Source organism: Cibotium barometz, chromosome 36 (assembly GCF_041138505.1).
Source record: "Cibotium barometz isolate CiBa-2024 chromosome 36, ASM4113850v1, whole genome shotgun sequence".
In the NCBI taxonomy this organism is placed as follows: domain Eukaryota; kingdom Viridiplantae; phylum Streptophyta; class Polypodiopsida; order Cyatheales; family Cibotiaceae; genus Cibotium; species Cibotium barometz.
The window spans coordinates 40,801,122-40,828,017 of record NC_141081.1 but is presented as its reverse complement, the minus strand read 5'-3'; the positions used below and the strand labels follow the sequence as shown (position 1 = coordinate 40,828,017).

The following is a 26,896-nucleotide window of genomic DNA, read 5'->3' as shown; positions in this document are numbered from 1 at the left end:
ATTTCTTGCTCTTTTCCATAGCATAAATCTAAACTGGATGTTGTATCTAATGCTAAACTTTTCCCATCCATGGCAATAAAGGTGAGAAAAAAGATATCATGCCAATCATAATGGTTTGTGCCACTTTGAGCCGAACATGCATAGGCCAACCCTAAGATTTCCAATACACAAACTTATCATTTATCCTTGTATAAATCCATGCCAACAAGCCTGTGAACCAACATCAACTCCAATCAGTTAACCCAAGTGGCATGTGATGCATGCCCTTTGTATGACCTACCCATTCCATCCCAAACCAAACAAATCTCTCTCGGTACAGCTTATGAGAGAAGATTTCTACATATTAATGTATAACCCTGAAGCAAGACCAAAAGTATCCTAAATAGCCATAGCCTTCAGAACATTATCTCTTTGGGCCTTAATGAACATGAAAGAATCATCTCCCAATGCTTGGCCGACCATCTGCTCTCCGCTTGGAAGAGTAAGCCCTACAACTTCACCGTCCTCCACGAGCTTATCTAGTCGAGATAAGATTGGATGTGTAACAATTGCAAACAAGAGAGGGCTAATTGGGCATCCTTGCCTGACCGATCTCGTCAAATGAATGGGCTCAGTCACCTCACCATTAATCATAAGCCTAGCCATTACAAATCAAAGAAGACATGTGAGGGCCAAATCCCATAGCTTGCATAAGCTGTGAAAGAAAAGACCAACTAATGTGATCATAAGCCTTTTCAATATCCAGTTGAATCATAACCACCTCTTGCCTCAAAGCCCTTGCATAATCAATTCCAATTTGTACATTCAGTATATTATGCAAAATATTCCAACCTTTAATAAATTCATATTGCCTTGGATGAATCAAAGTATGAAGAAATCACTCCAACCTGTTAGCCAAGACCTTTGCAAATATCTTATACATGGCTCCCATCAATATGATTGGTCTCCATTAACGTAGATTAACTAGGGATGGAACTTTAGGCAATAAACGTAGAAGCCCAATCTTCCAACTCGCAGCATACCTGTATTCCACACCTCCTGAAAAATAGAAGCGAGAGGGACCTTTAACTCATCAACATACTTTGTGAAAAGCAAATTGGGGAGCCCATCCCATCCTAGACTTTTCCCTTTAGGCAAATGCTTCGACACATCTTCCACCTCATCCGTAGAAATATCTCTTTCCAATTAATTTGTAGAAACATCTGATACCTGGTGAGACGAACCAAGTGAAACAAAGACTCTCTAGCTGCAATGACATCAGGAAATATGACCTCTTGCGGACCCAACAAATGGCGATAAAAATCCATACACACATCTAGAACACAAGTAGGATAATTAGTCAATACTCCTTGCCTATATTCACTTTCCATAGAAAGGAAACATCACCTGCGTGCATGAAACTGATAAAAATCCCTATTTAAGTTTCTCTAAAAAATAAACTATACCCCTTTCTAAGCAGATGAGTCCCAATTATGAAATTCAAGTATCCCCTATTTAAGGTTTAAAAATCAAATAGCAGATATTGATGTTATACATGTGACAAGTTGCAACCCATGTAAGTAGCATGAATGTAAGTGCTAGAAGTACAAAGACCTACATGTATTCTCCAAAAATTGCTCCATGTGTGGTTAGATTAAAAGAGTAGTAAACTAATCAAGTTTTCAAACTACACCACTGGATCATATTTTGTAAACTACAAGAAGAAACAAAACCTTTCCTTTCATTCTCCCCTGCTCCCATGTCCCGTCCCCCCCCGTCCCCCCCCCCCACCACCATAAATCCCCCTCACCCCCTAACTTATAAGCTTAAGCCCCTCCTTCCAAAACCCCCCCTCCCTTACACTCACGTGATACCATAAGATATTGCTTGTGAATCCCCTGGTCAAGATTGTACTCCTTGGGGGTGGGGACGATAGCAGAGTGGTTAATGTGGCACCCTTCTCCTCCCAAGAAGTAGGTTCAAAATATATTCCTTCTCCACAAAAATAAATAAATAAATTACTCCATCAAAATCCAAGTTAGAACAAGGCCTAATCCAAGTTTTTGTTTGTTTATAGTTCCAATAATATGAGAAAACGTTGGAATATAGAAAAGGACCTTCTATGAAAAATTCAAACTACACTACATAAATCTATAATATTTTAAATGAAGTGATTTAGTAGGCATCCTTTAAAAAGAAAAAAGGATATTACCTAAAACTAGAACTATCAAACTCAAAATAATAATAATGTTTAAATAACTATTTTTTATTTCTGCAAATTATAATTTGAGTGTCATACGAGTTATTTTATATTGGAGTGATTATGTTATGTTGTTTTGGTTATTAATTGTGAGTAAAAATGTTTTAAATTTTATAAAGTAACCTCACATTAATATTTGAGGAGGTCATGTTCTAACAGCTACTGTTTTTTTCCCCCTTTGAGTAGATAACTTGAGTGCCTACCCTAAGGCAGCTTGTCTCCTGCGTGAAGGCCATACAAGCTGGGATATATATAATATCCCAGCTTGTATATATATATTGTATTGCGAGGGAATTGACGGACCGCAAGCATGTGGGAGAAGGGGGCGGGTATTGAACCCGGTGTAGGGCAAGAGCCCTTACTGCTAGGCCATCTCCCCCACCTTTGGGATAAATTTTAGAAAATAACCTCATTAATACTAGGGCAAGTCATGTTCTGGCTTGTAACAGCTGCTGCTGCAAAAGAGGAAATGAAAATCAGTCGATATAGGTTTTTATGTTGCTGATACTTCCAGTTCTTCATTTGATTTATGAAGTGTTTGAAAAAAAAAGCATTTTCTCATTAGGGTTGTAAATATGCTTGTTAATATGTGTGTGTGTGTGTGCCTGGGTTCTTACTTTTCACCATATTGATCCTGACCTGCCACACACTCATGTGGATCTATTTGCATGCCATGTAGGCTTTCCACCCAACCTATGGCATATGGACCCAGGGTTATGTCCTGCATCCTGCATGGCTTTATGAAGTGGCTCATTGAGCAGAATGGATTTTTTGAGATACGAACTGTATGAAGCCTTCTGTGCCTCGCTAGTGATTGTAAATAGGCCTTGCCATGCCATGCCATGCATGCTTTGTGGCCCCATTTTGAAGGGCGGTTATGGCATGCATGCTTTTGTGCGCAGTCTTAAAGGTCGCCTCTTGTCACCTTGACGCATCGCTGTTTTGAAGGGCAGCTCTTGTTGTCTCGACGCATCAATCCAGCATGCACAAACTGGCACAGAAAAGCACACAGACATTGGCAACACATCACATGCTGGCATGTTTACCAAAAACCACATTCAAATGCATGCTTCATGGATGGGCAGGATTGCTCTCATCATCCGGAAAAAAAAGGTTAATGCTGTATTCTCATATATGTTGTCATTTACAACTTAATGTACAATGCCTGGTTAAAACACAGAAGGCAGCTTCAGCCTCAGTGCTCAGAACAATCCTCTCAAAATATACAAAACTATTGGCTTTCCGGCATAACTATCATGCTTTAAAAATGTCGCTTCCATGGTTCTAAGGAGAATAGTTACAAAGGGGTAAGGGCCTTCTATATGGCAATACAAGGCAACAAAAGCACAAGATTATGACATCAACTTCTTTAAAGCATTATGTATTGTATCTGAGCTTAGAGGAGAGTCTGATGTGACGATGTTTGGACTTTCCATCGGAACCACATCTTCCTTGTGGTAGCTTCCACTGCCACGAAGAAGCCTCTCTGAGCCGCCGCTGTCTACGCAATCCTTCAGTACAATCGTTCTGTGTGCACCTGAAAGGAGCTCTTCGTAGTCGCTGTCTCCAGTCTCGCCCACAAACACAAACATGTTGCTGATATCTGTTCCCCACCTTACAAACAAATACCTGAAAGGAGGCCAAATTTATGAGTTTTGACACGAAGAAAACGTCCATTTTTTGAGGAGGATAAGCCCCCCCCTTTTTGTAGTATTCTAATCATACTTTTAGGCTGACTAAAAGCAGTGGCTCTAATTAGGATCAAGCTTCTAGAAAACAAGGTGATTCCAGATATTCCATGGATTGGGAGGCAGGGCGCATCAGATTCAATTCTTTTAGCTAACATTAATGATTTTTCCAATTGGTCCAGACTATCTATCTAGGGCATCGAATTTGCCTCGCTAATTGGTTCATGATTCAACTTTGACCGATATGGTCTAGTACCCAGATCCAGTCCCAGACAGGTGGACCTTATTGTGACAGCCGGTACGATAACCATAGTCCCAAAAATGGGAATATTGACCATACCTGTTAAGATGTGAAATTGTGCCCCATAAAACTGAACAAAATCATACCTGAGTGCCTTTGCTCGAGATGCAAATAGAGGCATAATATACAACTGTGATTCATTCTTGCAGTAGAGGACATGGCATCGTAACCCACGCATCCGTAAGTTTTTGCGCAACTCCTCGACTCTAAGAGCCTGCAATATGCCAAATTTATGGAGACGATTAAATAACCCAGCCTTGTGTATGGGACTTGATTTTTATATGGGATCATAGATAGTAAGAGCTCACCTGAGATGGGTCTTTCACTTTGTATGCAAGACAGTGCTCATTAGCACAAGCTTCATCCTCTACAATGGGAAAGGATTGCATGTCTGATATGTTGTCACCAACACAAGCCAAGATCTTGGCCATGGACTTTTTGACACCCTCTCCGCCCCATCGGTAATCAATGTGCACTGCATAATCTTGGTCAGCACAAAACTGCAATTTTGAGAGGCCGGAGGCATTGTCAGCATAGACATCTGGATAATAGATCTCACTACCACTTCCACATATCAATGCATCAAACTCATGTAACTGTAGTCCTCCAAGATTTAAGAGCTCGATCGTCTCTGACAATCTCATGGCTGTCGACAAAATGAATCCAGGCCCATGTATGGATGGCTCCTTTTTGACTTGTTTGATTATCTCTTGAATGGCCTCTAGCATCTTCGTGCGTGGCTTTCCATCGGGCTCATAGGAATCGATGGCGATCACAAACACTCTTTTTGTCTTTCTCTGCCAAAACTTTTTGTCTGGAATGTTCACATGGTTGGTGGACCCATTAAGGTCCTGCCCTGCCTGCCTGGCTTGCAGTTGCACTTGAGACTCCAGAAGCTCTGATCCATTTCCTACGGACTTCTCATCAATGGATAGATGTGTATGCACATCCTTCAAAGAGTCCCTCGTGAAGTCTTCATCCACCACTTGCTGCCGATCCAGCAAAACATCATCTTGCCATTGGCGATGCCGCATCCGGCGCTGTGCAATGCGAGCAAGATAAATGCGGCAGTGCTGTGGCCAGGAGTAGTAGTTTATATTGCTCATCCCATTCCGTCGACATTCAATCCACAGGTTTCGGTCAGACACGAGTCTCACCAAAGCATCAGCAATATCTTTTTGGTCATGAGGATCTACCAACAGCCCATTCTTCAGTGCCTGCAAAGAAAGCCAAGAAAAAACTAAGTCAAACAAAGCAGCACTGTGATGTCTTGGTAGGGGGAGGACACTACCATACGACGCACAGTCGAAAAATCACCCATCACTGACCAGAAATATCTTGGTACGGGGGAGAACACCACCATGCAACACATTGACCAAAACTTACCCATTATCAACCAAGACTTCTCACCACCTTGGCAATGGAGTGATCCAATGGGTAGGTGATTATATGGACAAGTGGCCCTAGTTAATGTAAAGTTCTTACTTTGTGGATGTCCACTGGGCCCCCATTCTTTGTTGCAACTGTAGGTACACCATAAGCAGCTGCCTGTCCAACCATTCAGAGATGTAAAGTCGCCTTCTGCAAGCTTCTGTAAACTGAATCAGACAGATGATACATAACACTATTTCATACCTCAATAAGAGTAAGGCCAAAAGGCTCCACCAAAGCTGGATTGATGAACACTCCCTGTATGTATAGTAGTTTGCTCATCAGAAGAGTATAGAAGAAAGGACAGTGATCATCGTGAAGTGAAAGGTTGAAACACCTTGTACCTTAGTTCTTGCTGCGAGACGGTAAATGTTGGGAACATCAGACTGGTTGTGATGCTTTGGGTAAGCAACAAGTCCGTACAAATTGTACCTGTCTATGAGCTTTAGGATTGTTGTCAGAACAGTACCATTCCCACCTGACATATCATCTATGTCATCGCGGTTTCCCATGATGAGGACCTGACAGATGTTTTAACAGGTTTCATGTAAACAAACTTAATAGATGCAAGAGAGAGTGGATAAAACACTGGCTGCAAAGCAATCAAGGTGGTCATCACCAGGTTAGCCAGCTCTCTCAAAGGACGGCATTCCCCAAAAGCCTTCACCAATGTGGTCAGGTTCTTTTTGGGATCGGGTCTCGCAAGAGCCAGGATGATGGGCTTATGTGGGTTACTGAAAAAACGCTTGATCTGTACTCATGAAAGTTGTAAGCACATAAGTAATGCGGTCATTAGTGCACATAGGCATATGGAAATCCCATGCAAAAACATTCGACATTGTGAATATACCTCTCCCCAGATCGAAGGCTCGTGCTTTGGTGACATTGGTTCACCAGACAAGGCTCCTGTGTCAGTGTCACCATCTTCAGCGTCTGGTAAGATAACACTACTGAAGTCCATTCCAGGAGGTATCACCTACACAATCCATCAATGCACCCCGACAAAGAAATTTTAAGCAATAATACCATATAATTTCTCATGGGTTCTCGAGATATCATCCACTCACCACCATGCGTGGCATGTACCGCCCATAGCAGCTCATCCCTTGCTTTGACCGGGCTCTCAGCACCCTTTCAAGCGTGACATCAAAACCATCATACAAACCCCATTGCTCCTCTACCTCCTGCTTTGTGCTTGTAATAACAAGCTCGGAACCATCAAGAGAGAGCTCTTCTGCCTCGATCCGTCGCATGATTCTATACATGCTGTTTATGTCTTCCTTGGATTGGCGGCCTTGTTTTAGAAGCTGCTCCAGTTTGTTCCTACCAAGAGAATGGCCAGTCAAAACCATGGGGACATTCAAGGCACTAGAGAGTAGATATGCTATGTTGCCCGCATCTGCATAATGCCCATGGATGACATGAGGCCAGACATGCCGCTCGCCCCCATGAACCTGTTCCCCAAGAGCCCTTGTCATGTTTAGTATATGGACCAAAGCACCATCAGCAAACTCTTGAACATAAGGCCATAGACGCTCCTTGGACACATAATCATCTCGTGGACCGCATGGAATTCTAACAATGTATGCGCCACTGCTTTCCCCAGAACCCTCTGCGTCTCCATGGGTTAACATCTCAGTGGGTTCACCATAACTCCAATCAACATCTGGCGAGCAGATTTGGCGGGTCAGCAGGTCCACCCTGTAAACCTCTGGCATCATGGCCAAGGCCTTTGCCAGCTCCACGACATACTTGACCTGGCATGAGCAGCAGGCTAAAAAGTTTTGAGTCCCAAGGGCCTAATCATTCATCTAAGAAAGCATTTTATGTAACCATTTAGCAATCAGCCATATACCTGGCCACCAGTGTCGGAGTCCCTACCGAGCTCCATGTTATAGCCTCGCACAAGGCCATGCAAACTACAGAGGTTGCAAGTGCAGATAAGTGTGTTGAAAAGCTATATCGATGACAACCTCTCCGCATCAAATAGGTGGGGTGGCCAAATGATACCTTATCAACACTATGTACAAGGATTTCTTGCTCTGTGGTTGCTGCTGCTGGATGAACATGTCGAAGTCCGAGTAGTTCCTTGATAAGTTTGAAGTTCTTGTTTTCGACTTGGAGCCTTGATCTGACTTCTCTCCATCTGAAAACTCTGATAGCTCCTTTGAAGCAGCTCTGTGACCTTGCTCCCTTTCGTAGTGGCGCCGTGCCAGCCTTTGTGCATCTTCCCATTCAATCTGCCACAAAATATGCTGTCAGGCAATATCTGCTAGCAAAACACAAGTGCAGCCAGAGTCATTCGGGTCACATCAGTCTGGCTTGAGGGTTGCATGCCAAATAGTGAATCAACCATGACACATAGCAGAGTTCTCTCTCTGACTCTCATGATTGCCATCCTGCTTTCATCATGCCATAGGTAGCAGTAAACCACAAGGCATGTGAAGAGCTCTGTGTGTGTGTGTGGATTGCCATCTTGCTATTATCATGCCACAGATGGCAATCCACCACAACACATGGCAGAGCTCTCTCTCTCTCTCTCCCTCTCTCTCTCTCTCTCTCTCTCTCTCTCTCTCTCTCTCTCTCTCACACACACACACACACACACACCTGTTTCTTCTTGCGGGTTAAGTGCCAAATTCTCCAGCATAAATTCTCCATCCTGTTGTTGCGTGTTTGAGCACTCCTCATGGCTATGCTCTGCAACAAATTACAGGAGGCTTTTTGAATTTGAAAAAATACATTAAAAAGGAAACAATAAGGAGAGTTACGGTATGGCAATTGAATTAAACTAACTTCAGTTGCACACTAACAAGAACTACAAAAGGCAACAGAACTTGAATCTAAGAAAAATTCGAAATTTGAAATAATTGGGCTCGGGATTTATGCGCTTATGTGATTATGCATTTTTTTTAAAATTAAAAAAACAAGAAGCGACCTTCATCCATGTTTTGTAGAGGTCTGTTTCGTCGTAGCCGCTGGTGACCTCTTCGACAAAGAACTTGGTTGGGTTAAAGATGCTTTTTTCGTCGTTAATCACAAGCGGCTGGGGCCTCTCTCTCAAATTAGTGCCGCTGCTCTGCGCCTGGTGCTTGGCAATCACCGCCCCCGCATCCAATATGGCCTCTAAGTAGCCGTTAATCCACTCGTTCCCATCCATAGTCACCTTCGCCTCTCTCACCTTGCCAGCTATTGTGGCTTCTGCAATCATTTAATCGGGCGTTTAATGCTTAATTAAAGTGCCCAAATCATCAGATGGTGTCCCTCAAACCTTTGCTTTACCCATCATTAGCAACAAGTAGTGCACAATGAATGGTTGATTAAGCACGCAATCCAGCTTTTCTAAATCAAAAACCGATCAGATTACAGTTAACGTTTCTTAATCATGCAACCCAAAAGCATGAGCTGAGGATAATTACTACAGTTAGCTAATCTTAATCATGCAGTCCAGAAACGCAACGTGATCTTAATGTGGGCGAGAGGCTTAAAACGACAGGAGTTTTCGCCAAGATTAACTCTTGTAACAGAAAAATGAAGAAAGCTTCAGAGAACCCAAAAAGAAAGAGACGATGGGGCGGGGTGGTGCTATACCTCTCTCCTCTCTCTAGAATTATCTCACAAAGCTTGTCAGAGTGTGTGTGTGTGTGAGTGAGAAAGAGAGAGAGACAGAGAGAGAGTAAGCGAGAGAGAGGAGAGCCTGCTTTATTTTCTTTTCTGAGAGGATGTGGTGATGAATGAATATGGGAAAAAAAAAGGGAGAAAAAAAAAGGGAGCGGAAGAGAGGCGGAGCAATAACGCTTTTTGGCTACGACGTTTTGAAGAAAAGCTCCTACCATGCAAATATTTATATAGCTCCCATGCACCATATTATTATTCCTGATTATTATTGTTATTTCCGTAACACCCTTGCAAGGCCTTTAAAAAAAACATTAAATATAAATAAGATAGTTTTGGAACACGAAACCAACTTCCATTTCAGCTCTACCATAGGGACCCTCCAAACAATTTCCAAGAAAACTAATGTCCTTCACCAATACAAGTTGGTTTCACACAAACTAATTACAAGGATGTCCAAATCACACCACATAAGAAATTAGAAGGACGAGCCCTTGGGCGGTGCGTAGTTTAGCTGGTAGAATGGTTGGGTCCCATTATGGGGGCCCGGTTTCGATGCCAATGAGTTATGCGGCGGGGTAGTTTGTGTGAGTCGATGGAGTAATCCACCTTCCCAACATAAGAAATTAGAAGAATAGACGTCGCCCAAGTTGCACTGTGCAACCTTGATTTAACACTTTCTCTGATTCAAATCGAGCACCTCAAATTTAGTCCACTCAACCATTGAATTCCTATGAGGTGCCCATTTCACATTGAAAACACCGTAAGTGGATGAGAAGCATGAATTACGAGTGGTTCCAACATAACAATGAAGAGGAAGGGGAGGAAGATAAGATCTCGCATGAGGAGAAACAAGCACAACCAAGAGATTTCCTAGCTAGCTTCAAAAGTAGGAGGAAAGTTGTTTTGTCATAGAAGGAGAAGTAACTTTTTAAGGAAAAGATTTCTTCTACGTCACACACTCACTTGATCCCCCATTGCTTTCTTATTTTCTTAGAGTTCATTTCCTCTCTTCTCTTCACCTCTTTTTTTAGATTCATTTCTTTCTACAACTCCCTCATAAAGGTTCTTTCTAGACCTACCTTCCATTATTGCCTTCAACTCTTCCTTGACTAGGATAACCTTTTCCCTCCTTTAATTATAAACTTTTCACTTTAATCACTCTCATCACACACCCTCCTATGATAGTGAGAATCACTGAATATAAGTATTTCTTTGTCCTGGCATGCCCCCTTTGTCACTAAAAATATATTAACCTTGAAAAGTACCTATCACTCTTTTCTAACCCACATTAGGGCCTACCTTATAATGGACTTATATTATTACACTCTTCAATGATTGTACATTACGATTCCAAGGTTTATTCCAAGGCTTCTTGCATATTTTCGTGTATCAAAGTTTTGGAAAATAGACTCACCTAAGTGCACAACATACATATCTTTCATTTCTCTCCTTAAGCATAAACTTTTGTGCGTGCCATGATATTGGATTCTAGTGGCCAATGATGAACAAGTTTCTCAATAGGACATGCCTACATGAATTTGAGTGAATGCTACCACAACATTTTCTTAAACCATGCAATGTGTGTCAACAAATAAGGATACTTTATATATGCCAAATGAGCCCTCTCCACACATCTTAGAAAAAAATATCTTCTTTTTTTGGAAAAAGAAAGGCAACACATGGAAAAAGCTCATGACTACAATCTAACAAATGCTTTACTCTGAAAATTTATCGTTGCCTTATGTCGCACCATTGTTAAAGTTTTTGGCATTTCAAACAAGAAATTCGCCAGCCAAAATTAGGTATTTCTTGCTCTTTTAGAGCCAATTCATGTAAACTGTACAAAAAGTTTGCTCTTATAAAGAAAATTAAGAGAAAAGAATCTACCAAAATCATATGCACTATCGATGAATATCATTTTAACAAAGGCATAATACATATATGCACATAAATCTATAGTATTGAGTTAATTCTAGCCATGCGTTTATATCATTATACTTTTCTAAGATATTAATTATGAAATCTATGGTATTGTACTTAATTCTTGCCATGTGTATACATGATTGTGCTTTTCTAGGATACTAATTATGAAGTGTATCTTGAAATGTATCGTATTTTCAATTTATATAAGAGTATATGATTGGATTTAACACCATTCTTTATGGATATACAATAGTAATCTGAATTATTGAAAAGTTGAGATGTAATCTAAGTTTAGGAGCATGTAAAATTTATCCATGTTCTTAGCTTCTTTAATACCCCCCCTCTCTCTCTCTATGTGTGTGTGTGTGTGTGTGTGTGCGTGTGTGTGCGTGCGCGCACGTGGTCCCCCTACCCCCCCACACACAAATGTACTATCTATCTATCTACTTATCTTGAATCATCTATGTGCAGAATCATTCAATCGTTTTTTTCTACAACAATTAAAATTACATGTTTCAATAGTGAAAATTATAATTTTTCAACTCTTTATTTTGAAAGTGTTATACTCCTCCATTATTTTCACACACGCACGCGCGCGCGCGCGCACACACACACACACACACACACACACACACACACATACACATATGTACATACACACACACATACACATACACACACACACATGCACGTGCACATGCACACACACATACACACACACACAGACATGCACACATATGTACATGCACCCACACATACACATGCACCCACACATGCACATGCACATGTGCATGCGTGCACATGCACACACAGAGTATTATTTGCTTCCTTATCTTTGTAAAGTGTCCTGCATAGATGTAACTCTCGGCTTCTCTATTTGATGAGCTACTCTGCATAGGAGCCCTCCTATATAGGTGTGACTCTCTCGGCTCCTTTGCGTGCGAAGCACCTTGAAGGTATCTTGATGCTACCAAGTCTCGTGGGTTTTAAATTACTTTGCATGCCTAATATCTAAGAGGATAATGTTTATGTCCCCAACCTCTCTTCCTTTTTGGTCCAAAGTATCCACCACCCCACCTTCACTACTATTAATAACTAGATCCACTAACGGTAAAGTTCTTATGTGATTTTAAGAGACCACTTGATGGAATGGTGCGTTATTGACTTGGAGGAGCTGTGGAGTCTTTCATATATATAAATTACCTTAGCTCCTGTATCGAAATACTATGTTTTGTAATGGCTGGTCAACTTTTTTGATGTACTCACTTCAATCAAAAAATAAATAAATTTTGTTTTGCATACAATCTCAACTTTAATCCTATAAATTGTTAGGATTATCTTGTCATTGGCTAGAAATTTCTACCACACAACTATCTTTTTTCTTCTCATTTTGAAAAAAATATTCTTACTAAATGGGCTCATGTGGGCTTCTAACCTTGAAATGATAAAAAATTATTGCTTTCATGCCTTCTTGAATAAAGGTCTCATTTGGGATTAAAAAGAAAATATCAAGACCCTTTGAAATATTTTATTTTAATTGACTCCCTTCAAATATTTTTAATTTAATTGACTCCCTTCAAATATTTTTATTTTAATCGACTCCCTTCAAATATTCTATGATTTTAACCATTTTATAAAAAGATAATTACAAAGGAAATTCCTTGTCAAAGAGGCTCCTATCTCCCCTTAGACATAGACCGGTTAAAACTACATTTCATTATTAATGGTATTGACAAAGCTCCAAATAGCATAGCTTTAATCTATAAACATCTAATCTTTAACCTTGCTCTAGAGCATGTGCAAAGCTAACAATTTGCAAAAGTTCCTAATGAATTAATACTTTGCTTAAAGGTTTTATCCCTTATGGAGAAGAAAACATTACTTTTCTATTTTTATTTTTATTTTTTTTGTGGAGATTTGTATTAATAGATATATCTTAGAGTGAGACGAATTCCAAAGATAGGAGCATCTGAAATACGGAGCTGAAATCCAGAGATTATAAAGCAGAATATTTGGCGATTTGGAGTGTATCTCGACAATCCGGAGTCGAAGTCATGGACAATTAGATCCAAGCGATTTGGATTCCAGAGCCAAAATCTGGAGATTCATGGTCGGATTCTGGAGTCTAAAACAAAAAGATTAAGGAATCAAACATCAAGAGACTGGAGTCTATAGATACGAAAGTGACCCAGCGAGGGAGTCAATAGTCTTGAGCCGAAATCAAAATGAGCAAAAAGGTCTAGCAATCCGAAGCAACAAAGATAGGTTGGAGCCAAGATCGGAGTCGAGGGGGATCCAAACAGAGCTACCTATGAGAGGCATAACAAAACAATGTAGATTCTCCACCTCTACTTCAGAAACATCTCACACAGTCTCTCGTTGATCACATTTCCTCATGCCCGTTCACATTGTATGTGACTTTCTCGGTGTTCACCTCTCTGAGGTATTGAAGTATCGACTCGGCTTGGCCATTGGCTTACGGATAATACACTGTGGAGCGTTTATGGAGATGATGAGATGCTAGGTGACCAATTCTCAGATGACATCATTGACAAAGTGCTTTCCTTGGTTACTAATCAGCTCGATCGGGCATCTGAAACAAGTTATTATCATCTCATAGAGGAATCTGGCAGTTGACTTTGTTGTTTTATCCCAGAGAGCATGGGCTTCTACCCACTTGGTGCTGTAATCTGTGGCTACCAGGATATACTTGTGACGGGTGAAGCGGGCCGGGGACTTAAACAGGCATGTAAAGTCAAGGCCCCATTTCTAGAATGGTTTGAGAGGAAGGATTGAGTTGTGCAGCATTCTGTCTCTATTTGTTGATTGGCTAGCATGAGAAGATTTAGGATGTGTGGAGATATTCTGGGAAAAGTGAAGAGGTGGAGAGAATCAAGCAAAAGAGGTGGAGTGAATCAAGGAGAGATCAGTAGGATTAAGTGAATAGGGTGTGTGTGGGAACAAGCCCTTAGCAAGAGGCTGTAAAAGAGAATCTGTAAATGAGTGAGAAGTTGTGAAAAGGTGAGAGGTATCTACTGGGAGAGAATAAAGTGTAGCATGAGAAGATTTAGGATGTGTGGAGATATTCTGGAAAAAGTGAAGAGGTGGAGAGAATCAAGCAAAAGAGATGGAGTGAATCAAGGAGAGATCAGTGGGATTAGATGCTTGGATGTAAACTCTATAAATTGAGGCATTGGCCTAATGAGAATTTGCTGGTTTTTGATTATCCATGCCTACATTAAGCTATCAGTTAATTGCTGGGTGACCAATTCTCAGATGACATCATTGACAAAGTGCTTTCCTTGGTCACTAATCAGCTCGATCGGGCATCTGAAACAAGTTATTATCATCTCATAGAGGAATTTGGCAGTTGACTTTGTTGTTTTATCCCAGAGAGCATGGGCTTCTACCCACTTGCTGCTGTAATCTGTGGCTACCAGGATATACTTGTGACGGGTGAAGCGGGCCGGGGACTTAAACGGGCATGTAAAGTCAAGGCCCCATTTCTAGAATGGTTTGAGGAAGGATTGAGTTGTGCAGCATTCTGTCTCTATTTGTTGATTGGCGGGTAGCATGAGAAGATTTAGGATGTGTGGAGATATTTTGGGAAAAGTGAAGAGGTGGAGAGAATCAAGCAAAAGAGGTGGAGTGAATCAAGGAGAGATCAGTGGGATTAAGTGAATAGGGTGTGTGTGGGCACAAGCCCTTAGCAAGAGGCTGTAAAAGAGAATCTGTAAATGAGTGAGAAGCTGTGAAAAGGTGAGAGGTATCTACTGGGAGAGAATAAAGGGTAGCATGAGAAGATTTAGGATGTGTGGAGATATTCTGGGAAAAGTGAAGAGGTGGAGAGAATCAAGCAAAAGAGGTGGAGTGAATCAAGAAGAGATCAGTGGGATTAGATGCTTGGATGTAAACTCTATAAATTGAGGCATTGGCCTAATGAGAATTTGCTGGTTTTTGATTATCCATACCTACATTAAGCTATCAATTAATTGCTCACTAATCTCATCTTAATCATCGTTTAATCTCTTTGTTAATGATGTTGATTCTTGCATTTGATCCACCATAGCTCATCACATTGCTGCAAATTTAACAAAGCCTTAGCAAATCCAAAGTGGAAAGCCGTGATGCAATCTGAGTATGACATCATCATAAAGAACAACACTTGGAAGCTAGTTGATCGACCACTAGACAAAAAGGTAATCAGTACCAAATGGGTTTAGAAAGCTAAGTATAAGGCTGATGGCTCACTTGAAAAATACAAAGCTAGGTTGGTTGCATAGGGATTTGCACAGGTAGAGGGTTTCGACTTTGATGAAACCTTTTCTCCCATAGCTCGTATGACAACTATTAGGGAGGTACTTGCCTTCGTTGCTCACAAAAAGTGGCCAGTTTTTCACATGGATGTCAAATCAACATTTCTGAATGGCCATCTCAAGGAGGAGGTATATGTAGCTCAGTCACCAAGTTTTAAGATGCCCGGATCAGAAAACAAAGTTTGCAGGCTCAAGAAGGCATTGTACGGGATGAAACAGGCCCCAAGAGCATGGTATCACAAGATAGATCAATTTTTCAAAAAGATTGGGTTTATAAGAAGTGCTTCTGATGCTAACTTGTATGTTCTAAAAAGGCATGGCAAGATTGTTTTGGTTGTCTTGTATATAGATGACTTAAACATTTCAGGTGATGAAGAGATGATCTAAAAGACAATGGATATGCTAAGCCATGAGTTTGAGATGACAGAATTGGGTCTTATGCATTTCTGTTTGGAGATTTGATTTGGCAAGAGTCAGGTAAAATCTTCATTTCGTAGCAAAAGTATGCTTGAGAGATTCTCAAAGAATTTGGGATGACAAATTGCAAGCTTGTGTCTACGCCAATGGAAGTGAATGTGAAGCTTTCTGTAAAGGATTCTTCATCACTTTGTTGACATCAGGAAGTACAGGAAGTTGGTGGGGAGTTTTATTTTTCTCACTAACACTAGACCCGATATAAGCTTCATAGTTGGTGTGTTGAGTAGATTTTCCAACAAGCCACGAGAGAGTCATTGGGGAAGGAAGGGACTAGGGTACTTAGGTACATCAGAGGTACTCTTGAGTATGTCATCACTTACAGCATGGGTGACACTCTGACAGGTTATTGTGACTTTGATTGGGTAGGAGTTGTGATTCTAGGAAATTAGTTTCTGGATATTGTTTTTCGCTTGGTTTCGGTGCTTTCTCTTGGACCAACAAAAAGCAACCTACAATGGCACTTTCTTCCACAGAGGTTGAGGATAAGGCAGCTTGCTTTGCTGCATGGTAGTATGGATAAGGAGAATCTTGGCTGACATGGGAGTTCAGATCAGGGAGGTTACAATCTTGTGGTGCGATAATTAGAGTTGCATGGCTATCTCCAAGAACCTTGTGTTTCATGCTCGCATGAAGCCCATTGAGATTCAGTATCATTATGTGCACGAGATGATAGAGGATGAGATAGTGGTGCTAGAGTATTGCTCTATAGAGAAAAATTGCACCGACATCTTTACCAAGACTCTTGGGAAGGACCGGCTCACTCGACATCTTCATTCACTTGGCGTTGGGACAAAAACCTAGTTGGACATTAAGGGGGGTGTTAGTATACACTCAATGCCCGCCTCTCAGCATGTATCTCACTATGATGTATAATGCACATTTGTTAGGCCCCCCATTATGAGGAGTATCCATGGTGCATATGTCGTTAGTGGTGGGAACCCCCGTCTTAGACGCCAATGGGATCATTATTGTGACCATTGATGATGGTTAGGAGATGGTCAGGGATACGAGCATTAGCTGGGACCCGGGGCGATGGTAGGAGGAATATTTCCTAAAATATTCCCTAGGATACCAGGTACATCATTAGTGGACAGTGGTCAGTGGACCGCGTTCTTGATACGCGGGTAATGACCGTGTCTATGCAGTGGTCAGTGGACCGCGTTCTTGATACGCGGGTAATGACCGTGTCTATGCAGTGTAACCGCCCTCGTTATATACGTGTCTACCACACCGCATATAGTACTATATATGGACATGGTTGAGCTAAGGCATCCAATGCTTGTGAGTATCCACCCCCTTCTACACTTTGTACATACTCCATCCATAGTTTGTTTAGTGGACCGCGTTCTTGATACGCGTTCTTGATACGCGGGTAATGACCGTGTCTATGCGGGTAATGACTGTGTCATTACCCGTGTTCTTGATACGCGGGTAATGACCGTGTCTATGCAGTGTAACCGTCGTTATATACGTGTCTACCACACTGCATATAGTACTATATATGGACATGGTTGAGCTAAGGCATCCAATGCTTGTGAGTATCCACCCCCTTCTACACTTTGAACATACTCCATCCATAGTTTGTTTAGATTACCATCTAGGTGGACATCACCATCACTTGTACCTCTTTGGTATAATCAGAATTTTAAATTCTCTCCATTATGTATCTATTGCATTGTCTATTGTGCTTTGTCTTGCTATCTCTTTCCATTGTGTCGTGTTCTTATGCTTATTTCTCTAGGGAAGTTAACAAGGGGTAGTGGTCTGACATTGCTACTAATGTGAGAACTGAGCTTTTGGTTTTCAAGAAGTTTTTACATATTAAACTAGACACATAACATCTATCCAGTCTTGGTTTCCTTAACTCCTTTCCTTGTCTATTGTTGGACTAGGTGAAGTCTTTTGAGGTATCAAGATCAAATAAATCATGGAATCAAACTAGGCCCTCCCAAATCCTTCTTTCTTTGCCATGTATGGTCATACCTAGGCCTTGAAATGTGTCAAAGGCATGTAGTACCATGTTAAAATCACCAGTTACAAACCTTGAAGAGATTCCCATAAATAAGGTCTAGTAGAGGTTGGTCTTGATGCATATAATGAGACTAGAGAGTCATAGGATCCTCTCATATCAAGGTAGCTAACGACCCATTTTTTTCACTAGCTACACACCACTGAGGCAATATAATGAGACTAGAGTCATGTTGTGACCCATTTGTTACATTGACTACACACCATTTGGGTGTAATATTAGGGACTATATCTTATTTGATCTCGAAAGCACACCCTGGCACTGCTGCTTGGGTGCTGAGGAAAAAACCAAATATGTCCATTGGAAATAGCCTAAACCTTTTCAATAACTCATCACCATTGATTTCACCTCTTGGGGACATATCACCTCAGGAGAAAGACTAAGATCTTTAAGCCAAGATTTGATTATGACAGCTCTATTAGGGTCTGTCGCCCTTTCACATTATAGGATAAGATCTTCATTCAATAATCTTCTTCTTCCCTTTGCCCTTCTTTTTTTTCCCTAGACTAGGTGTCTTTTGGTCCTTAGGGAATGATTCTTCCTCAGCTTGAGAAGAATGTCTCGGATGGAGCATTATGGACAATTTACTATGGGATTCTCCTTTATAGTTTCCTCATTTTAAAGATCCATTTTATCTACTTCTTCTTCTAGAGGGTCCTGAGAGTGAGGAACAAACTCCTCACATTCTAAGCTCCCAAAATTGTATCCTGAGGAGAACTCGTAAAAAGGAGTATTCAGTAGTGGTTCGTGGGGGCAACATCCACCAGAAGCAAAATAAACCCGTTAAGGGTTTTAGGGTTACCTTTAGGGTGGGGTTTAGGGTTATTCCTTTCCTTGTTGATGACCATTGTCTTGAATCCATGTTTTTGAAGAGTCACAAGATTGAAATACGAGTTGGGTTGGGCTAATTTGGGGGAAACTTCATAGGACACTCTTTTACAAAATGTCCTTGTGTACCACACAATGGAAACAGGTGTTAGGCAGATTCATATATAAAATGTCTTGACATAATACTTGACCACTCGCTAGGTTGATGTTCATGCATTTAGGTAGGTCCTTATTCAAATACATTTCAACCAAAATATAAGGGTCCCATCTAGGGTTAAGCTCTAAGGAGGGTCTTTGCCCTAGGACTTTGCGTAGAGGTGCCACTAGTCTCTTGATGAGAGGATATAGGGAGAAGGAGTTTGACCCACACTGGGAAGAGGTTAGGTTTGGATCTCATTAGGAGAAGGAGGGGTACCACTTAAGCAGACACAAAGGGGAGTCTTTGATCAGCCATTGTCCCACCCCAAATGCATTCAACACCATTTAATCATCTTTGAAAAGAAAAAGAAGTCGGGAATTTATTTGGTGATATTCACCTCAAACCCTCTAGAATTCCAGTCCTTCCAAGCCTTGAGGAGTTCTATTTGGATCCAAGCCTTGAGGAATTTTGTAGGAGTTCTAGGGCTAAGTACTTGCCTTATCAATGCTCTACCCTGGTAGTCCAACTCTATCTCCTTGACTAGTTCCTCAAGGAGGGATACAGAGATAGAATTACCAGAATGACGTTTTCTATAGTAGCAAGGGTTACCACCCGTGACAAAGGACAAGCCCTTGTTTCCTTTTCTCCTAGCTTATTTGACATCCTCTTGGTCTTGCTCTTCCCATTTCTGGACCTTGTCAATTTTGTAACACCTACAACATCTTCATTACATAGGTGATGATCTTGTGAGGCATGAGGCATGTCTATGTGTATCCTTGTAAAGGCACACCTTGTGAAACGGCATCCATCACCTTGGTTGATTTATGGTGGCTTGAGTGTAGAAATTATCCTTTAAGGATCTCCTTAAGTATTTTGGATTATTATCCCGCCATTCTTTCCATCTAGCTTTCAGTATAGGCATGTCCATGCAGTAGATATGTCACGGGTTGCCGCTACTGGCTTGTGGTGTGGACAATAATTGCATAGATTAACTTGTTATATCTAGTGATATTATTGCACCTTAGTAGACTGACATCATTTGGTAGGGGATTGTAACCATCCTCCTTCGAGGGGTTCTCATCATCACTTTGATCCCATTTTGTTGGAGGGAGATTCTAGTAGTGAGAGTTTTGGCTAGGGTCCTTATTGGGTTTGGTTGTCTATAGTTTGGACCCTATGCCTGATGGGTTTGGTGGTGGAGAGTGAGATATCTACATGCAGCTCTTAATACCTTCCTCCACTTTTCCTTTTCCTTTTTCTTTTTTTGTGGGTATTCTTCCTTGGGTTTTCTTGGCTTGGCTTACCATCAAATTTTGTGGTGGTATCTTGGCTCCTTATTGTTGCTTATTATCTCTCTTGTCCTTCTTTGAGTTGTCATCTTTGTCATTCTTGTTGGGCTTCTCCAGGCTCTTCTTCTTATCACCCCCCTTTGAATCCTTGTCCTTCTTTGTTGGCGTTGTCCCATGTTTGATCTTTGTCAAGTTGTCAAGATCATTATGCTCACAACGAGCTCTAGAGGGTCCGAGTAGGTGATGTGTTCTTTGTACCAAAGAAGTAAGATTTTTTTTCCCTTTGCTTCTCCATCTACACCAAGAGTAGTTTCACTAGGTAGGCTAGGTACTTAAGTATATTTAGCTTTTGGTAACCTGTGATTGCCACCCTTTTACCCTTGTTTGCCAACCACTCAATGTCTTTATTGCATTGGTATGCTTGGAGGGTGCCCTTTATCTGTATACCTCTGCTTCCAACTCTGTTCTCTGTTCTTGATCTAGCTTCTCTGGGTTTGCATTATCAAAAGAGATAAACATTGGTATGTAGTTGGTGAGGATTAGGTGTTGGTCGGAGGTGTAGACATCCATGGGATCTTGCAATGAGATGGATCCTTGAAACACCAACGCAGTGATATAACTGACCCATTAACAATGAGACATACTTGTTGATGATTTCCAGGTTGAGTAAATGGTAGAGGCACTTCCAGTGATATATTCTAATAAAGAGCCATGAGGCTGAGTGCATGCCTTACCAACTTTAGATATTTTTTTGAGTGATGGTGGTTTCGGTGAACATGCCCAGGGAGAAGCCCTGTGGCTATTTAGCTTAAAACTATTTCTTTATTTGCATCTTGATCTAAGGATGGAGAGGAGGGTGTTGAGGAGCTTCCTAATTCTCTAGAGCTTCTTCAGTGCTACCGCCTCAACCTATAGCCTTCTGATTCTTTCATCCTTTGCATCTAAATGACCCTCATACTTGCATTCATGCTATCATTGAGAGCCTTTTGCACACTTTCCAACTTAATGGTTAGCCCTACCATGGCACCCTTGGCCTTGTTTAGCTCTATGTTGAGCTTTCGGTCAGTTTCTTCTTTTTGTTTAATGTACACGTTGCTTTGTCCAAGTGGCTCTATAGGGTGTCGTCAGCTTTGTGTGTTTCTTTAGAAAGTGTGGCATGTTGTTGGGTGTAAGAGTTCAAAAGTTGCTCGTATTTTTCCTTTAGTAAATCCTTCAAGCCCTAAATGTATTGATGATCTATTTCTAGCTTGCTTATGGTAGCTTGGACTTCTTGGGGTTTTACTTCATGTTGCTCAACTTTGGAGGTGTGGGCTTACAAACACTTTGAGGGTGTTAAAGATAATTGATTATGCATCGACATCAACAACTTTTGGCTCCAAAGGAGGGGGCTATTATGGCTTCCTCTCCTTCCTTTGTTAAGACTTTCTTTGTCTCTTTTGAGAGCCTCTTAGACTAGCTTGACCATTGAGATGGGAATATAGCCCTATCTACTTCTTGGGTGTCTTCTTGTTTCTTTTGCTCCTTGGCCTCTTTGGTATGCAGTGTATTTGTGTGGGCTGCTCTTTAGCTTCTTCTTTCTTTGGGTACTCCCTCTTCTTATCTATTTTGGCCTCCTTTGCATTTGTGTTTATCTTTGAGCTTGATTGTTTATAACACTTGGCCTTGCTCATTGATAGTGATGACAAACAATTTTCTCTTCCTTTTCTTTGATCCCTCTGATTCTTGTTGGCCTTCATGTTTCCTCTTTTGGATTGGCTCCTTCTCATCATAGTTGGGGTATGCAAGCCAGAGGCTTTTTCTCTTCCTTTGGAGGCGAGGCAGTCGACCTTTGCAATGGAGGGGTCAATCTCTTTGTGTGCCTTCATGCCATAATAGAAAATTCTAGTTCATTCTCAAAAGATCTTCTAGTTGTAGGTGGCAATGGACTTGCAACACCTTTGAAGGTCCATGCCCCATGGGTGTGGCAACTCTATGATGGGAAACATACCAATCTTGTCTAGAATCTTACTTTGTTGGCTTATTTCCTAGTGCTTGTTTTCTAGTGCTTGTTTCTTCCTGCTCTTTTCTAGTACCAATCTTCTCTAGAGCTTGCTTTGTTAGCTTGTTTTCTATATCAAGAGGCTATGGTGATCCCATGCCTCATCCTCTCTTGCTCTGCATATTATAAATAGAATCCAAGAACATTCAAAGACATTCTTCCTCATTTGTGGTAGCAAAGGTAGCTTGCTTAATTTCTTCCCAATTGATAACATAGATGAGACACGTAGCTAGGTCCCATCGTCAGGGTTTCATGAGTAGCATCAAATTGCCAATTCTCAGTTTGCAATAATGTATCTAAGAATCTTATGCCTAGATCTATTTTGGATACAAATTAACCATGCCTAGTAGCCTCTCGGCTATCAAGAACATGGAATAGATGTTCAATTTGGCTAAGAGTCTTATGCCTAGATCTATTTTGGATACAAATTCACCATGTCTAGTACCCTCTAGGTTATCAAGAACATGGAATAGATGTTCAATTTGGCTAAGAATATTATGCCTACATCTATTTTGGATACAAATTCACCATGTCTAGTACCCTCTAGGCTATCAAGAACATTGAGTAGATGTTCAATTTGGCTAGCCTGGGCATCACGTAGTGTAGTTTGGGCCACTAATCTCTATTGGGCTTGATGTAGAGTTTCTTCCTCTTTTTCTCTAATAGCTCAAATCAAGGTCTCTACTTCTTGAACTTCCTCTTTTGTTCTACCATCTGGCAACAATAAGATTTATGCAGAGTTTAGTTTACAAGGCGATGGGTTATTGCTAGTCATGATAGATTCTGTGTATACAAGAATCTCTATGTGCATGGGATTTGTATGTGATGAGGCTACATTGAGTGTGGCCTTAAATTTGACCTCAACTCCTTCATCACCAATTTAATATGCTACATGGGTATGTCTAGAGGCTACCGTCGCCAAAGGTGAACACCCGAACCCGAATCTAAATCCAAACCCCTGATGTGATAAAGCTACATTAGGTGTGGCCTGAGAGTTGACCTCAACTCCATCACCAGTTTAATATGCTGCATAAGTATGTCGAGGCCGAAGGTTGAAGCCAAAGCCAAACTTAAACCCTAAACTAATTGGTCATGTGGTAAATCCGATTAGTGGGACTGGTCTTGTGTTTGTTATCTGAGTGAAGTTTTCTCTCCCCATGTCTTGTAGTCCTTCCATTAATCCAAGATCATACAAAGTGTCACTACCTGAGAGTGGTTCCTTATCACTACTTATTTATTTTGCATTTCTTTAAACAAAAAAGGCTTTAATAACTTAAAAGGCCACAACCATAGACATATTCTTAAATAAGTTTTAGTTCAATAGAATTTGGACCAACTTTAATTTTAATCCTTATACTAACTAGGGAAATTTGACCATGATTTCATGTTTAAGTATTACATCATTGTTAAAGTTATAATATTTTTCACAAGAACACTTTACTAGTTGCCATGTGGTCATGCAAATCTCGCTAACGCCAACCTATCCTACATGAAGCATTGACTCATCCTCATCGACATATTCCTAGGATAAAATTTACATTAGGAAGGGAGGCATGTTAAGCTTGTGTTGCCGGAGACCTCTCAAGTGTCGAGGCTGACCACCTCTTCACTTGCGCTCCCAATTGTCTATGAAAAGGCACAATTGTCTAGAAAAGGTGTGCTACGAGTGTTAGAATGGCAATTCAGTAACCATAAAGTGTAGTAGAGGTCATTATGGAGAGTAAAATGTTAAGAAAATAGCATGCATGATGAACACAAGTAGGCGATAAGAAGAGGCACTATCTCCTATATTCATGGAGGAGATTGATGAACGCTGAATGATATCATTAATGATGTATGTAACCTTATATTTCTAGCCTATTTAAAGAGGCTTGTCAATGGAGAAAGTGCACATGTTATCTTCACCCTAATGAATCTCCTACTTCACAATCCCCCCTCATAGCAACATCTGTCTCTAACCCTAATCAACTTCACTAGTATATCAGAGATTAGGGTTTGTTACCCTTGCTCATGCTTGTACTTGTGACACACCAATGGATTGACGTAGGAGATCCTTCTACTTTCAGCTTTATGAGCTGTACAACTATTAGAGCTCTGCCAACCTGTTACTTGTGGCTTCACTCCCTATATGCATGCTACATGCTGCTTCTCTAAGTATTACCACCACCAGCATGCCACTACCCTCTTAGTTCCCTGGTATCACCCCATCTCATTAACTAGATTATCCTTGCCTTCTTCAATCATTGACATCCATCTATGTAGCATCATCAAACGGCTATATCAATCACTGATAGCACTGCTTGCTCAATCATTTACCACTTCGCAGTATAAAAGTTTATGCATGGATGCAACACCCCTTTCCCTTTCCCAAGGGATAGCAAGATCCTCTTCGAGATCCTCTTGAGAACCATATTCCTTTTTTGACGGAAGATCTCTCTAGATCTTCCCTCTACAACACTATGTGATGAGGGTTGGGACTTCGAGGAGGAGGAAGCCCGTGGAGGAGGACACCCAAGGAGGAGATAAGGGGAGAAATCTCTCTCGAGCCGGATACACTCTCACAGACAGATTCTCTTGTATCGCATTCACTCTAGCACATTCTCTAGTGTATGACATTCTCTATGTTGGAGCACAGTCTCTCTTGTATTATTCTTGTCTATAGTTTGGTATACAGTGTTGCACTCTATTGGTGTTTTGTCTATCTCTTTGTGTGAGCGAGGTGTGTGAGTGGTTAGTGGTGTGTGTGGTGTGAGAGGCCTGTAGGGATACTGTGGTGCTAGGTGGTGGTCGGAGAGCATGGTAGACAGTGTGGAGCATACGTCTTGCATGTCTAGCCAGTGAGGTCGACTCATCCTTGGCGGGTATACTTCCTTGAGAGGATCCAAGCTCCCTCCAACCCTAGTTTTTGTGTCGGTAGTCCTCGAGTTTCCTAGCAAAAGGACTGGTGCAGTCATCCACATTGTGCACATGAAAGAGAGTGAGAGAGTGTGAAGTTATAAAGTTGAGCGGTGTTCTCAGTGTCCCCATGACCACTCTAGAGTTGGTGTTTGAATCCAGAAGCTTTGGTTGGTGGCTATATGCCTCCCACGGCATTGCTTGATTGGTTTGTTACCGTCGCAGACCGTTGTCTTGCCATTCCATTGAGAGAGAAATCAACGAGAAACACCTAGCAATCCTGCTAGAGAACTCCACCACAACTCTATTGGGAAACTTTCTATTGAGAAAAATAGGCTACTCTGTTGGAAAACTTCCTACTGAGGGAAACTCTGTTGAAAAGCTTCCTACTGAGGGAAACCTCTACCGCAAACTAGGCTAGAAGTCTCTTCTTTTTGGAAAATCGTAGAGAAGTGGAAAAATCTCCGTTGAGTAGCTTTTTGCACCTTCAGGAAAAGAAAACTCTCAAAGAGAAATTTTTGGCTCTACTCAAACTGATCTTACTAGAAATAGATCCCTAAAACAAATCTGCGAAGAAGCCATGACATGGAGGGGATTTTTTGGGAAGGTCACTACTACAAAGAACCTTTCACCACATAACCCAACCAACAAAAATGGATTCATGCATGCATTACTGTGAACCTGAGAATGGAGAAAAGTAATGGCTTCCAAGAAACCCTCTAGGAAGCTTGCAGTTGGGAGCATCTTGCACCGTTCCAATCGGGAAGATAGTGTGAAAACTTCTACAACCCCACACAAGCAAGAGGGAGCGTCGGATTTCAAGCACAATTTGGACCAAGAAAAGGAGTGCCAAGAGCTAGAAGCCGTGCATAGTCCAGGTCCAGGAATCCCAAGAAGGGTGTAGCAACAAAACGAGGAAGAACAACCACAACAACAAAACCCCCGGAAAGGTTCAAGGGAGCCATGGCGTCATTAGCCAAAAATTTCACGGTGTTCTCAGGAGAGATGCAGATCTCCATATAAGGAGGTTTGAGAAATACTAGAAAGTAGCCAGACCTTGGGATGTGGAAGATCCAGAGCTGAGTGAAATCCGAAGAGATGCTTTCATAAACACCTTCAAGACATAGCCATGGAGTGGGTATCAAGATACCAAGACAACCATTTCTAGACTTATGAAGAGGTCATAACTTCTTTTCTGGGGAGATTCCACAAGATAAAGTCTGCAACTCAACTCTGTGATCAAATGAGAGAACTCTAACAAGAAGACATGGATGTAGAAGCCTATGCAACAAAACTGCTGAGGGCAAAGAGTGGTGGAACAAGCCCGAGCCTCAATGCAAAGGGATTAAGCTGAAGATCATGTAGCAGAGCCAACACAAAGCAGGCGAAAACTGAAGAGGAGTTTGAGGAACTGGTTGAGCTGGCCAAGATGGTAGAAAAAAGAAGCCAAGAAAGAAGACAAAAGAGGAAGCCCAGGAAAAGTGCCACAACTGAGAGGAGGATGATTCAAGTGACACCTTCACAGGACACTCTAGTGGCAGAGTGAAGAAAAGGAAGAAAACTACGAAGGTAAAAATGAGCCCTTGGGAACTTGTAGGTAAAGCAGCTGATATGCAAGAGATGAAAAAGAGCAAAATCTTAGAATTCCACAAAAATGTGTCCTGCTCTTAATGCAAATAGAAAGG

The 26,896-nt window shown here is 41.3% G+C and overlaps 1 protein-coding gene across 1 annotated transcript; it reads right to left on the bottom strand.

Annotated features, from left to right (window-relative positions):
• Positions 1 to 3,341: 3,341 nt before the first annotated feature.
• LOC147617895 (putative sucrose-phosphate synthase 2) lies at positions 3,342 to 9,596 on the bottom strand. Its single transcript, XM_086776155.1, has 14 exons — positions 9,251 to 9,596; positions 8,598 to 8,860; positions 8,270 to 8,359; positions 7,670 to 7,899; positions 7,515 to 7,578; positions 6,727 to 7,416; positions 6,510 to 6,635; positions 6,279 to 6,410; positions 6,004 to 6,180; positions 5,864 to 5,917; positions 5,714 to 5,776; positions 4,537 to 5,445; positions 4,315 to 4,442; positions 3,342 to 3,868 (listed from the first exon to the last, which is right to left on the bottom strand). Exons 2-14 carry the CDS (start codon positions 8,817 to 8,819, stop codon positions 3,592 to 3,594), a joined length of 3,162 nt encoding a protein of 1,053 aa, XP_086632281.1. The 5' UTR covers positions 8,820 to 8,860; positions 9,251 to 9,596; the 3' UTR covers positions 3,342 to 3,591.
• Positions 9,597 to 26,896: the final 17,300 nt, after the last annotated feature.